Genomic DNA, 16,546 nt, shown 5'->3' with positions numbered 1-16,546 from the left:
CCTCCCGTCCTTCCCTTCTTCTGTTTCTCCATTTTACTTGAACATTGATTCTGACCACCACCATGTGGTGGTCAGAAAGTCCACTCCCCCAACTCTATATGCTCTTGCATCCATTACACATCTTCGCATCCTTTCATCCATACACACATAATCAATCATTGCCTTCCTTTCATTCAGTTCACCATCCACCCTTCTCATCACTCACTATGTATACCTGTGGATCATATTGTGCCTGAAGAGGGTATTGGCTATCACCAACCCCCTCCCGACGCAAATGGCCACTAAAGCACTGCCATTCTCATCTTATCTCAGCAGGCACACCCCACTCACTAATTACTCCATCGAGCTTCACATTCCCTACTTTCCATTCAAATAAATTCTCTACATAATGAACTGACTGGATGAAGAGAGTCGCTAAATCCAAAAGCCTGTTCTATCTAGTGTTTCATGATGATGATGATAATGATGATGATGGTGATGATTACGATGATAACAGTAATAAAATAATAATAATAATAATAATAATAATAATAATAACTAGAGGGGCACTTAGTGGAATGCATCTCTCTGACAAGGGCAACATAATTTCCAAACCACTCTTCACAATGGGTCAGAGATTCTCATCATTAATTAGGGTTTTGCAAAAAAAAAAAAAAGTCTTCCAGATACAGAATCCACAATACAATCCGGATTGGTTCCAAAGTTAACTGACTGTTCCCTCGGACATGGGCTATGTTCCCACCAAATCTGGTACAGAATCTGTAATACGATCCGGATTGGTTCCAAAGGTAAATGACTGTTCCCTAGGACATGGGCTATGTACCCACCAAAATTGGTTCAAATCTCTCTTTTAGTCTTACAGTAATCCTGCTAGCAGACAAACAAACAAACAGGGGTGAAAACATACTCTCCTTGTTGGACAGAATCATCGTCATCATCATCATCATCTGGACCTCCTTTCCCACTCTAGGACAGGGTGAGGAGTAGCAATGTCCAGACAGCCCATGTCTGCCCAGTTCAATGGGTCATGCTTCCATTCACTCATCATTGAAGCCCCCGGAATCCTGGCTCTACATGATACACCAAAAACATTCAATACACTCTGAAGCTTCACATAAACGTATCCGATAGAGTCAATCTGGACACTGTCACATTAAAAAGGTGCCAAATCCCTGATCATGCACTTCTTCTCATAACATTCATCTAGCCAGCTCGATCTCGTCAGTCCCCTAATCTCACCAACTTCCATATCTCTCTTCCTCTCACACTGATCCACCACATCCCTCCACCTTCTCCTTAGTGTACCTCGCCTCCTCCCTCCTTCAAACTTGCTCAGATATATGTTTTTCACCACTCTATTGTTATCCATTCTCTCCGCATGACCAAACTATCTATTGTTATCCATTCTCTCCGCATGACCAAACTATCTCAGTACACTCTCTTCTATTCTGGTGTCCACAGACTTCCTCACTCCGCATCTTTCACGAATCACATTATTTCGTATCCTATCCGCTCTCTGTACTCCACATACATTCCTCAGCAGTCCCATCTCCACCACTCTCACTTTTGACTTTTCATTTCCATGCCACAACACAGACTCATATTAAAGTTGGCACTAACACTCCTTCATGTAAGCCTCGCGCAGCTGCAACACTCAAGCCTCTGTTTCCTATCAAGGCCTTCATAGCATCAGCTACTTTTCTTCCTTGTGTCACTCCATTTTCCACAATTTTTGAACATTTTCCTCTCTTTTCTATCACTGTACCCCTGTATTTGAACTCACCAATTCCAGTCTCTCTCCATTTACTGTAACATCACACTGGGAGTCACCTTCTCTCTCGGTAACCATCACTTTACTCTTTTCTAAATTTACTCTCAAGGCACGATGCTCACAGACATCAGCAAAACTCTGCACTGGTCCATCAAGTTCTTGTCTGGTATTTGCAAGTAGTACTGCATCATCAGCATACAACAAATTTGAGTTATTCCATCCATCACCATTCATTACCAATGCCATTCCTCTCTCCATTACTTGTGCTTTTACTTCTCTCATCACCCCATCCATATATATACTGAACAACCATGGGGACATCACACAATCTTGTCACATGCCCACTGTGATCATAAATCATTCACTAAGCTGCCCATTTACCCTTACACATGCCTCACTATGTGCTTGTAAGCACCTAGCAGCTTACCATCTACACCATACATGTGCAAAACCTTCCACTATCCTCCTCTATCTACTTTGTCGTATGCTTTTTCCAGATCCGTAAGTGCCATAAACACCTTATAGTCCTTCTCACAAGCCTTCTCCACTATCTGTCTTACTGCAAATATTTGATCCACACATCCTCTGCCACTCCTAAAGCCACTCTGTTCATCACTCACTAGGACTCCTGATATCTCTCTTACTTTATAATAATTCTTCCATATACCTTCCCTGCCACACTCAATAAACTTATGCAACGATAATTCTTGCACTCACTTCTCTCACCTTTATTTTTTAATAGGGGTACAATCACGGCTTTTTTCCACTCTGCTGGCACAGTTTCACTTATCCATACCTTCTTACATATCTCCAACAAGCACTTCATTCTGCTCTCTCCACTACACTTAATCATCTCTGGGTACATCTCATCAACCCCAACTGCTTTCCTATTTTTCAGTCACTTCACAGCTTTCTTCATCTGTGCAAGTGTCATGTTTCCAGACAGAATAATAGTAAAATTGGTAGGTGGGGGCATTCACCATCCACTCACTTGATGTTGTGCTCATTTTTTTTATATGCTAGGAAGAAGGAACCAAAGGCCATGAGCCTTTCTTCTCTTCCTTCCTTCCTCTTCTGCCTTTCTTTCCTCTTCTGTCTACCAGTGACTATACACTGAGTCACAAGCCAAATGGTTTCCTGGACACCAGAAAACCATTCACTACGCTGGGTGGTAACCATGTAACTAAATTATGGCGCCTGGTGGTTTAGTGGGTAATCAAGGAGCTCCAATCAGATTGAGTGAGTGTAAGTGTATATCCAAGTGGTGGCTGGGGTTTACTGATCATGTGATGCCACTCAGGGATGAGTGAGGCAGGTCATTCTCATCTTATATGTCAGGACCAACATGCCTAACCCCAGGCTCATGCGCTACTCATGAGGCAACACAGGATTAGATGATGAATGAATAATAGTAACAACAATAATAATATAATCATCACAGTAAGGATCTTAACACTGTATCTCTTAATTTCATCTCTAAATTTAATAATCTAGTGACAGTCAAAACAATAATATATGTCATCAACATAATGAAAATGGTTTAGTGGTTGTATATCTTCACTCTAGGGTGGCAGCAAAAAACAAAAATATAAGACATCATCATACTGAAAAGAGTTGAGTGGTTATATCTTCACTCCAGCATCAAGATAATGACTCAGTTCACCTGGTACATTGTGAACGGTGATGGCAATGATGAGAAGCAAGATGCGCCGCCACTGTTGCTGTCTGCTGTGGATCCTGTGACTTTCACTACCAACCTCCTCTGAGTTAACTGTCTTCTCACTGCCCTCTCCTCTCCTCTGCTTTACATCATCTATTAGACACAGTACCAGTAAATACATCCTATGTTACATCATCATCATTATCCAAACCCAAGTTTCACTGTTCACTTATGAGGGAGAGATCCAGAATATGGCTTCTTATATCAGGGAAATGATGTTCCTGAGCCTTAGGTAGAGACTGTTTATATCCCTATTCTTGCTGATTAACAGGACTCCCTGGCACTGCTTCCTTAGCAATATATTTCTGCATCTGCTGTGTTAACTTTCTCTTGTATGTGATTTATGCACACTCTATCAAAACTAGTAAGACATAACTAACATGAACAGAGAATACAGTTGTAATTTGTAAAGACTATTCAGTTGCAATGTGGAAATAAACTGGTAAGGAACAGAAGTCAGAAAGGCTCCCCAGCTGATAAGAATATGAATCCATATCTCTTCAGGACATAACCTCTCACGCAACTGAAGGTATGAAGCTGTGTCTGTATCTGCATCTTTACCAGTCCATGTGAAGTCCATTGCAGCACTGGGTCTTCTCTATGGAGGCAGAATGCTGGAATAAACCCTTTGCCATGCTGGACAAATATGAATCAGGAAGGGATGTCTACAGTGATGGCAGAACATATGAAAAATAGTGTTCCACTGGCTATGTTTGTGTGTCAGTATATAAGTATGAACTGTCAGGGTATGAAAATACTGTGTGCATACATATAAAAGAACATATTACCATCTCCCCACTTCAATGTCCACCATGTCAGGATCATATCCCAGATTGAGGTGAGAGAGAAAAAAAAAAAAAAAAAAAAGTGGGTGTCTGCAACATAAATGCTGGGAGGTTGAGTTGCCATATATATACATTGGTGCAAATGAGAGTTTTCAGCCTGCAGTCCCCCATCTTTTCACTGGTTTACACATCACACAGTGAATGAGTAAAAGTGAATTCTTTTTCTCTTATATCATGGTATTCTTCAATACAGAAGTACTGTACTTGTTTGGTAAACTATAACCAGTAATTTCATGTTTGTTATTTGAGTCTTCTTATTCCTAGTACCTAGGGATACTGAGGAAAGTATACTACGAACATATTCCCTACATGTTTTTATGGTAGGTCAATGGGGAAGGAATGGGAGACCGAAAACCCCCACTACAGTACATGTACTTGTATTGGTGCAAAGAAGTGACAACTCCACCTCCCAGCACTTGTGCTGCAAGTAGATTCATATCTCCCATGGCACTGGAAGGGGATGATTGTACATGAAGCTTCATTTTTTTTTCCCCAACTGTCCCCCTCAAAATTAAGTAGCCATAGTCTACATTCCCCTCACATGAATTTGAGATAGTGGATTGGGATAATGATAAAAGAGAATAATGATGAATCAAGTGTCATAAATACTACTGTACTACCATTTTTATTGACTACCAACTTCAGGAAATGAAACAGATTTAAATAGACAGTGAGTTCAAACAATGATAACAGTAACATGAGTACATACCGGATATTTAATTCGTGCTTACTGTTCTAGATTATCTAGTAAAATATGAACATCAAACAATACACTGAACTTAATCAATTTTACAAATAATGTTTACATACTTAAATCTACTGTCAAACAAAACTTGAGTACTGGTGACATGAAAAAATATCTTTTATATCTCATGCCTCTTGACAATGTAATTTAAATTGAATGAATGGGTTAGTAGGGCAGAGTAGAAGTGCAGCCTATAAATATACTATACAAGCATTTTTTCCATATAAATCAAATAGAATGTTAAGCCACAACAACTACACTATTTTGATATCTCATATACTTGCCAGTATAGTGAAGACTTTCATCAAACTGTTGCAGATGCAAGTACTGTATTTATGGTAAACTAGTGGGCTGCCTTTTTTGAACATACAGTTACGTGTACAATGTCTTATTAGGTTGTCCACACACTGAAGTACTGGTATCAAAACATATTCCTTTATAAACAGCAAGGTACCGGTAGCATGAATATGACATAAACTATACTGTACTCTGAAATTAAACAATTCTCATCCAGTGTTGGAAGTTCCAAGCCACTGCATTAATTAGATAATATTGTACAGTGTACATGTACTGTGGAATAGATGGATCACAGCATGGTATTTATAGACCAGCAGAAGCATTTCTTATGATGCTATATTGAGGCATGGGGACAAAAACCTAAGCACAAATCTCAAACGTAAAGGGAGATCTCCCACATCCGAATCTGAGGTCTATAAGATTCACTCTACACATATTCAGAACATCACAACTCTCAGCAACAGCAGAAAAATCCTGTATAAGAAGCTGAACTCAGCAGCGAATCTCAAAGTAACCGCTTGCACAATGTGCAAAATACTGCATGTACCAGTATCAACATACATTTGCAATCAATAGCTACTCAAAGGCAGTATTCTGTATGTTTTACATGATTTATTGTTACTGCACTGTGTACAGACTGATCTAGCTAGAGCTAGGAGGATTTTTATATGCTGTAAAGCTTGGGCCTGTTACTCCTAAGGGCAACATGACGACATATGAAAGGAAAAGTACAGTAGATGCTTTGTATGTGGAAAATGGAAAGCACCACAACCAAGTGATATATGAAGGGGAAAGTATATTACCACTGATATATTGTATGTAGGAAGTGTAAAATGCTATGATAGTGAAATGTGGGCAGCAGAAGTGGGTGTAACTAGTAGATATTAGCACACTAAAAATTAAGAGTGAGGAGGATCTGTAATGATTCAGTATGCGATAGAACATGTGCCAATTGAAGAAGATGCCTGAGTACTTACAGTGTCACTTAGGTGATACATACAGGTATGCTAAGGTTGTCTGGACATGTGAAGAGAATATGTTAAGAGTAAATGGTTGAATTACTGCAGAGACAACCCATTCAGGTATAGCAAGGAAAATGTGGGATGCAGTTTTGAGATGGGACCTCAGATTTTGGGGACATAACTGGTATGTTCCAAGAGACTGTTCAGCTTGAATAGCAGCCCCCCAAAAGGCTAATCTATGCAAACACGAAACACTCCACTGCTCCTCATGTGTGTTATTACCTAATTGTATCTTTACAGGAATAACTCAAGCTTGTACTGTCCCATGTTTTGAACCATTTTTATCATACATACAGTATCTTTAAATTTACGAGTGATTTCAGCATACACCATTTCATTTGGTATTGCATTCCACTGATCAACTGCTCTATCTGGGAAACTAAATTTCCTCACGTCTTTGTCACCCCCTTTTTGGTACAGTTTTTTGCAGTGTCCTCTTGATGTTGCTTCTCTGCTGGTTATACACTCATTTATGTATATTTTCTCTTTTTCTGTGATGCCTTTATAAAACATTTCTCTCTTTTTCCTTCTCTCTTGAAATGTTGGTAAGTTTAATTTTTCTAGTTTTTCTTCATAACTTAGATCCCTTAAGCATGGAGCCCATCTTGTAGCAGCCCTTAGTACCTTTTCAATCTTATCTACGTGTCTCTTGTGATGTGGATTCCAGATACGCCAGAGTTGGTCTAATGAATGATGTCATTATTTTTCTCAGCATGTCTTCACTTATATAACTGAATGCTACTCTCATATTAGCAAGCAATGTGCACATGTTCCTTACCTTATCATTTATGTGGTCAGTCAGTGTTAGTCTGTTACTGGTTATCACCCTAAATCCTTCTCCTTTTCTGATGTGTGTAGGGTTAAACTTCCTAACTTATAATCCCAGTCAGGTCTTGTTTCACTGTTACCAAATTTTATTGCATGACATTTGTCCACATTGAATTCCATTTGCCAACTACTGCTCCATTCATGTAGCTTATTTAATTGTTCTTGTAGCTCTATGCATGAGCCTGTGTTTATAATTTTCCTTTTTATTTTTGCATCATCAGCAAACATATTTAGACGGCTTCCATTCCCAATGTTGCTGTCTATGTCATTTATATATACTAAAAACATAATTGGTGCCAGCACTGAGCCGTGTGGGACTCCATTTGTCATGTCTCTCCATGATGAGCAGGGGCGCACCCAGGAATTTTCTAAGGGGGGGGCCCGTAGTAAGGTGAGGTCAGGTAATCCGATAATTACTGGGAGGTCACATGCAGGTTTAGTCAGGAAGCTGCTGGCTAATGTGTCACTCTTTGTTTGTACTTGCCAATTTTTCATATTTTGCTGTTATCGAAATAAATATATATAAATTTTTAAAGAGTCCAGTGAGCTAAGGGGGTACCCGGGCCCGGTGGCCCCCCCTGGGTGCACCCTTGATGATGAGTAATTTCCCCTTAGTACTGTTCTCATATCCCTTTCTTTGAGGAAATCTTTCATACAACAGTACAAATTACCTTGGATTCCTCCATGATGGTACAGTTTCCGTAAAAGTCTTTGGTGTAGGATTCAGTCAAATGCCTTCTTGAAATCCACACAGATGCTGTCTACCCAGCCATCTCTTTTCTGCAGTGTTTCTACAACTCTATCATAGGAGCTTAATAGATTAGTAAAACATTGTTTTCCCTTTCTAAAACCGAATTGTCTTTCTGTTATCACATTGTGTTTTTCCAAGTGATTTACCCAAGTTTTCTGTATCTGCTTCTCTAATATCTTTTTTACGACACTGGTCAATGATACTAGTTGGTAGTTAAGAGGACTTTACCTATTTCCTTTCTCGAAAATAGGAACAATGTTTGCTTTCTTCCAGATCTCTGGTAGTTTACCGTGTCTCAAGGATTCCCTGAATATTAAATGAATTAGTCTGCTTAGCTCTTCTGCACATTCCTGCAATACCCAACATGAAATCTAATCAGGATTAATAGCTCTTCCTTCGTTCATTTCACTCACCTCTTCCTGGACCTCGTGTTTCAATATCCGTATATTTGTTAATATGTGTGAGCTAGATTGTTCATTTTCATCTCTCTCAAATCTACTTTCTTCCTTAAAAACTGATAGGAAATTTTCGCTTAGCACTACACTAATGTCTTCTTCATTAGTATAGATTTTCCCCTCATCCATGATGGACTGCATTTTATATTTCACTTTAGTTTTGCCTCGTATGTAGCGGTAAAACAGCTTTGGCTGATCAGTACATTTATATATAATGTCTTCCATGTCTTCCTCAATCTGCCTTTGAGCTTCACTCCAATTCCTTGTACAATAATTTCTTGCCTGCTTGTAGTTGTTATGTCCTCTCTATTATGTCGTCTATATCCGATCCATAGCAAATCTCATCTCTTGCTTTTTTGCAATCAGGATTGAACCAATTCTTTATCCTTATTTCTGTTTTATTGTGCTGTGGAACATAATTCTGGACTCCTGTTACATAAAATTTGCAGAATTTTTAAAATATATCATTCATTTCTTGTCCTCTTAGCTACTTTTCCAAATCTGTTCTGTTACAGTACTTCTTTAGGTCATGATAGTTGCCCTTTTTGTACTTTAACCTCTTTTTGTAATTTTCATTATCTAACTATATCATATGCTATCCTGAGTGTGTGTGTGTGTGTGTGTGTGTGTGTGTGTGTGTGTGTGTGTGTGTGTGTGTGTGTGTGTGTGTGTGTGTGTGTGTGTGTGTGTGTGTTTCTGATGACTTTAAGCCCTTAAAATTGCAATAACAGCTGAGTCAACACTTTTAAGTATAAGCTTTTCAATATTCTTTTATTAATATTTACCATTACTATCAGTTATTACGTCAAAACAATGTTGGCACAGTAACATTACTGTTAATGGAATGGAAATAAGTACAGGAAAATGACAGAAGATCTCATGGACTGCTAAACCATATCATACTGTATCATTTATAAAGGCTCCAACATACTTGCATGCACTGGCCTTGGTCACCTAATAGCAGCTCTCCACGCTGCTCAATCTCTGGCAAACTCCCTATTCAGTCCCTTATCCGTGAGGTCTATGACCTCATCCCAAGTCTTTTTCAGTCCGACTCTCACAACCCTATCCCTGATGTTCACACTTCTCACCTTCCACACCCAACAGTCATCCTCCATCCTCTCAACATACCTAAACCATCTCAATCTAGTCCTCCTCATCACAACACCAAGACATTCCAGTCTCATCCTTCCTCTCAACTCTTCACTAGCAATCCTAGCTAAAATTACTCCATTTTCCCAACAAGATAGTAACTCCTGAATTCAAACTGATTTCCAGTTATAGTATGCTTGTAAAACAGGGGTCTCATGTACAAATATATTAAGTAGACCATATAAAAGGTGTGAGGTGGGGTGATAAATAATGTGATATAAAGAATGTAGCATCAAGGAAGAACAAGGGGGTTCTGGATTTAGCATGTAATGTAGGGATCAGGTGTGGTAGGTGGGGACGCTCGCCATCCACTCACTTGATGTAGTGCTGCTCTTGGGTGTCTGCCCTTTCCTCTCCTCCATCCTTCTTTCCATCCATCCTCTTCTGTCTTTCTTTCCTTCATTCTTTCCTCTTTCTTCTGCCTGCGGGTGACTTTACACTCCCTCTTGCGTCTTTCTTTCCTTAATTCTTTCCTCTTCCTTCTGCCTGTGGGTGACTCTACACTAAGTGACAAGCCAAATGGTTTCCTGTACACCAGGAAACCATTTACTATGCCGGGTGGTAACCATATAACCAAATTTTGGCACCTGGGGGTTTTGTGGGTAATAATGGTGCTCCAATCGGATTGAGCCAGTGAAGGTTCATATCCAAGGGGTGCTTGGCACGTAATGCCACTCAGGGATGAGTGAGGCTGGTCACTCTCATCATAAATGCCGGAACCAACTTGCCTAGCCCCGGGCTCCTACGCACCTCATGGGGCAATGTAGGATTAGATGATAGATGGATGAATGGATGTAGGGATCAGGTGCCTGCTTTGCTATGTGTGTGTGTGTGTGTGTGTGTGTGTGTGTGTGTGTGTGTGTGTGTGTGTGTGTGTGTGTGTGTGTGTGTGTGAAATATGTATACATACTGTACTGTGAAGAGAAAGAGTAGAATCTAAAGAAAGCACATGCGAGATAATAGGGTACTACGGATATATGTGAAGGGAGGGTGAGTTTTCATCAGATGGGCAAGCCGGCGTACTGTATGTGCATGAATAAGGAAGACGGTGAGTGGTCACAGTACAGAGGACCAGTGAATCAGATTAATCCCACTTATGCTTTTCCCATTTGCAGGATGTGGCTGAAACAAACATCATTAATTCTGATATACTGTTTATGTAGATACTTTCAACTACCGTGAGTATAATAATCAGTTGGATACTTTTACTTTTCACTTAATGCTGGTGTGACCTGCCTTTTCTATTCAACATAGTGTGCTTTTACTAACTGACAGCCAATATAGGCTTATATGTGATACCATATGGGCAACATAACTGAAGTGTTGGCCTTGTAACTGATACAGTTTAGAAGGCATGACTGATAGCACCATTTCTTACTCTGCACAGACACAGAGATACAATATCGTTACTACAATATAGAGGAAAATCCCTCTGTGGATTAAGTAGTGAGTGCAACTTTTCAGAGTAAAAAGAAACGTCATCAGCTCTACACCCTGTTTTGTGGATCCAGGCCTAGAACATTTCTGGGTAAGCAATGGGTCAGCATTCCAGGTGGTATGATGAGGGTATTGTATAAACACTCCCTGGGTTAAGAAATGGTCCTGTTTGGAAAATTTTGGTACGTGGAAATTTGCTTTGGTAAGTTAGATACTCCCCAATACATACACTTGAACTTAAATGTCAGGATCAGCTTGCCTAGCCCTGAGATCCTATGTTCCTCATGGGGCAACACTGGATTAGATGATGAATGAATGAATGAACAACATACATACTGTACACGCTGTAATAATAAACTGTACACACTGCAATAATACAAATGCTGTACAGACTACTGTAATAAAAATAAAAATATACTGTACAAACATTGGTAATAAAGCTAAAACATACTGTACACTATTCAGTAATTACATAAACATATCTATACTCCACACACTGCAATAATAATAATAATAATAATACGGTGGACCCTCACTATAATGACTGGAGGGAAGCCTGATCCAATAAAGCCAATAATCCATTATATCTGATGGTCCTCCCCTAAGGTGGGATTTCAAGCATATGTTTGAAAAAAAAAAAAGGAGTACAATAGCATATTCTAGGTCTAAAACTGAAAACTAAGCCCATTTTACACTAACTTGGCCCATAATTCTGCCCTTTTTACAGCTTATTGCACATCCTTGTCATAGCACTTTTTTATGACTATAGTTGTATCACACGACACTGAGGTTGTCATTATCATACCCTGGCAACCTACCATTCAAAAGTGCATTCGATTCTGTATCATACACGAATCATATTGTTATGCACGAATATATTATACACGAATCACATGCGTCTGATATTATACACAAATTCAGACACACTTTTGAATGGTAGCCTGCCAGGGCATGATAATAACAACCTCAGAGATGAGCGCCGCGACTATAGTACAGTACAGTATTACAGTACTCTCTCAATTATCCGTCATCGCAATATCTGGTCCGATGCAATATCCAGAGCTGCTGGCTTGGCTCTATTAAAGTAATATCCGGCGAAACTATGCAACATCCGGTGCTGAAACGGGATGTAACTGGGAGTTCTATGCAATATCCGGTGTCGAGGTGTATCAACCAGCTTATAAACGGTCGCCAACTGGTGTTGTATTACTGTATTACATCATTACTGTACTTTATTGTTTTATGTTTACAGTACAGTATGTATCCAGCCCTGGGCAAAGAGCAGTCTGTGTCAAGAGGACACGAAACATGAGGGGTGATCATCCAAGAGGATAAGAGGCAAGTAAGTAATAGCAAAATGGAATTAAAATGTATATGGGGAGTGCCTCTTTGTAACAAGCAAGTAGTGGAATGGACAGCATAGGAGTAAACAATACAATAATTGGCAGGACCTGACTGTGAAAATTTTATTTTGCTTTGGTGTATACTATTATATCCAACAACTAAGAAGAATAAATGTTGGTAAAATGAAGACCGGTATGTGTCAGTATATGAAAATGTAGACTTTAAAAAATTTGATCATAATGCCTAGTGATCGTTAAAATGCACCTATCTGAGTGATGGCCCTGCTTTACATGCAAAGGTTTCAGCTTCCTAGAGGTCACTGGAGGCTTTTTATTATCTAATACTACAAGGGGTGCAAGTTAGGCTCATTCCCTTAAATGTTGTAGACCATGGCAGCCTAGCCTTATGACCCTAAGTCCCAAAGAATATGATCTGGAAGTAGCTATATACATACAGTTTATATACAGTATATATATATATGTGAGGCTGGTCACTCTCATCTTAAATGTCAGAACCAACTGCCTAGCCCCGGGCTCCTACGCTCCTCGTGGGGCAATGTAGGATTGGATGAATATATATATATATATATATATATATATATATATATATATATATATATATATATATATATAGTGTATATATACTGTATATACACACTACCTGTATATATATTATATATATATATATATACTGTATATATATATATATATATATATATATATATATATATATATATATATATACACTATCTGTCTATCTATTGCCAGACGCCATAATCCCGTAAGGGGTGCCCATTTGACTTTGAGTTATTTGTTTTACGGGGAGGGGCACTAACCCTCCACCAACCCACTTGCTGACACGTAGGGAGCACGTATGGTTTGGTTATATGGTTACCACCCAGCGTTGTAAATGGTTTCCTGGCTTACAGGAAACATTTGGCTGGTCACTCAATGTAAAGCTAACCGTAAAGGAAAGAAAAGCAAGAAGAAGTGACAGGAAAGATGGGAGAAATAGAAAGAGAGGAGGGCTGGCACAGAAAAAAAATTATAAAGGCTAAGGAAGAAGTAGGCAGCACTACATCACGTGAGTGGATGATAGTCGCCACCACCTACCACCAATATATATACACACATCTATATAAAATCTAATCTGCAGCAAAGGAGTCAGCAGGACTCAGAAACAAGCATCTACATTATGAGATGCTATGAACTAAGTGTCTTGTGAAATTAGCAATACAGTACATCTACTTAATCATCATTCATGTCTTGTGAGATACTTGCCTCTATCCAACAGACTGTATCTTATTTTTGTTTCTGAACATGAATCTTATGTTCAAGTATCCAACTACCACTTCAGACTGTATGTCAGCAAAATTGAAAAGCAACAATTCAAATCAGCAAAAGACTCTTGTAAAAATTCTAATCCAGGGCTCCTCTAAATCAAAATGTTAGTATATCTTATATACAGTATAATATTTTCAGAACAAATGTGATACAGACATAAACCATCCCCCTCAAGCCTTCTCCCAAAGCTTCAAGCACAACATTGTTGTGATACAGCATGGTCCTCTAAAGAACAATTGGTTTACTGTGGGTTGTTAAGTAAAATAGAGCATACACATTCTTCTAAAGAGGCAATGTGGATTTGTTTTTGCATGATTTTTCTCACATTTATCCACTTTGGCACTGTCAAGGTACAGCAGATGTATTTAACCTTTGCACAATACTGAGAAGAGTTTAAAACTACATGGTCAACGTACAACCTCCCCCATGCTATATCACGACTGTACTGTGCCCCTCAACAATGCATTATTCTCAAATACCAACTAGCGCTTCAATATTCCCCAAAGCCAGAGAAACAGAATGAACAGTGGCTATGGCTATGTTAAAAATAAAAAGTCATACATACTGAGGTAGACTGAGATGTAACTATCAGAATTGGTGTTGGGGCCTACTTCACTGAAATCTGGAGGGAGACAGCACTAAGTGGACTCCATGTAATATACAGGTAGGCTGTTGAACAGTTAAGGACATATTATTAAAGTTGTGGGCACTTAGGTGTGAACAAGCCCCAAATATTTGTTGATAATTTCTGAAACATGTTATGATGACAAAACACATCTCAACTTTCTGTATCATTACTCGGTACACTATAATGTAGATAGAAGGCTGGTAATAGAGTATGCAGCAATTACAGGTGTTCAATTAATAACCATAAAAAATTAAGGGCCTATTTACACTTACGAATACTTTGCTTTAATATATGACAGGTAGTTCACTTCATTCTTTCCATCTCCCATGTGGCCGAGTGCCACATCCAAGAGCCTATCCTGAATTATATAAATCTCACTCAACGTAGTGCTACTCTTGGGTGTCTGCCCTTTCCTCTCCTCCATCCTTCTTTCCTTCCATCCTCTTCTGTCTTTCTTTCCTTCATTCTTTCATCGTCCTTCTGTCAATGGGTGGCTTTACACTCTCTCTTGCATCTTTCTTTCTTTCATTCTTTTCTCTTCCTTCTGCCTGTGGGTGAGTGTACACTGGGTGACAAGCCAAATGGTTTCCTGTACACCAGGAAACCATTTACTATGCTGGGTGGTAACCATATAACCAGAGTTTGGCGCAAGGTGGTTTAGTGGGTAATTACAGTGCTCCAATCGGATTGAGCCAGTGAAGGTTTATATCCAAGGGCTGGTTGGAGTTTATTGTTCAAGTAATGTCACTCAGGGATGAGTGAGGCTGGTCATTCTCATCTCAAATGTAAGGACCAACATGCTTAGCCCCGGGCTCCTATGCTCTTCATGGGGCAACGTAACATTGGATGATGGACGGATGGATGAAGGTATATATATATATATATATATATCAGACCCTCCACATTCGCTGATTCTACTTTCGCGGGCTTCGCACACTCGTGGATTGTCCCTCTGTGGAGCCAAGACTGAATTTAATGGATATGATTGAAAAAAGTTGGGGTATATATGTAGCTGATGACTTGCCCACATTCCCGTGTGGGCAAGTCATCAGTTATTTGTGATACTTTATGCTGCTTTCAGGTCCCAGACATGGTTTATTAGGTACAGTATGAGCACATTTGCTCACAGGGGGTGATTTGCGGCTGTAGAGGCATTTATGGGAGATTGCAAAAACCTTCGCGGAAATTCCACATTCGCAGGGGTCTGTGTTCCCTAACCCCCGCGAATGTGCAGGGCCTGGGGTATATATGTATGTGTGTGTGTGTGTGTATATATATATATATATATATATATATATATATATATATATATATATATCATCCAATCCTATGTCGCCCCATAAGGAGCATGGGAACCCGGGGCTGGGCAAGTTGGTCCTAACATTTAAGATAAGAGTGACCAGCCTCACTCATCCCTGAGTGGCATTACGTGAGCAATTAACCCCAAACACCCCTTGGATATGAACCCACACAGGCTCAAGCCGATTAGAGTGCCTTAATTACCCAATAAACCACCAGGCACCATAACTTGGTTATACGGTTGCCATCCAGTATAGTAGATGGTTTCCTGGCGTACAGGAAACCACTTGGCTTGTCACCCAGTGTAGAGTCACCAACAGGCAGAGGGAAGAGGACAGAATGAAGGAAAGACAGAAGAGGGAGTGTAAAGTCATCCATTGGCAGAAAGAAGAAGAAAGAATGAAGGAAAGAAAGACAGAAGAGGAAGGAAGCATGAGAGGAAAGGACACACACCCAAAGCAGCACTACATCAAGTGAGTGGATGGCGAGTGCCCCCCACCTACCACCACATGCATACATAATAAATATATATATATATATATATGTCTCCACACACACACACACACACACACACACCAGGCCTTACACATTCGAGGGGGTTAGGGGACACAGACCCGCGCGAAAGTGGAATTTCCACAAATGTTTGGCTCATCCCTCCAAAAAATGCTTCTACTGCCGAAAATCACCCCTTGTGAGTAAATATGCACATACTGTACCTAATAAACCATAATTTGGGACCTGAAAGCAGCATAAAATATCACAAATAGTAACAGACCAACTGTATAAAAAAGTTTAATAACAAGTATGTTTTGACTGGATATGACTGTACAGCATAAATATGTACCTGGCGACTTCCACAAGTGAGTGCGTCTTGCGCACATCCACATGAGGGTGGGCAAGTCATCAGCT

The 16,546-nt window shown here is 39.6% G+C and overlaps 1 protein-coding gene across 1 annotated transcript in view; it reads right to left on the bottom strand.

Moving 5' to 3' along the window:
* Zip48C (Zinc/iron regulated transporter-related protein 48C) overlaps positions 1-16,546 on the bottom strand; it is a 45,888-nt gene that overhangs the window by 19,939 nt on the left and 9,403 nt on the right. The window contains exon 4 of the mRNA XM_080273821.1: positions 3,435-3,584. Coding sequence (XP_080129947.1) covers positions 3,435-3,584 — 150 coding nt within the window. The remainder of the gene's footprint in view (positions 1-3,434; positions 3,585-16,546) is intronic.

This window comes from Coenobita brevimanus, chromosome 6, assembly GCF_032717465.1.
Source record: "Coenobita brevimanus isolate Jiangsu-jjx chromosome 6, ASM3271746v2, whole genome shotgun sequence".
NCBI classification, from domain to species: domain Eukaryota; kingdom Metazoa; phylum Arthropoda; class Malacostraca; order Decapoda; family Coenobitidae; genus Coenobita; species Coenobita brevimanus.
This window is presented reverse-complemented; position numbering and strand designations above follow the sequence as displayed.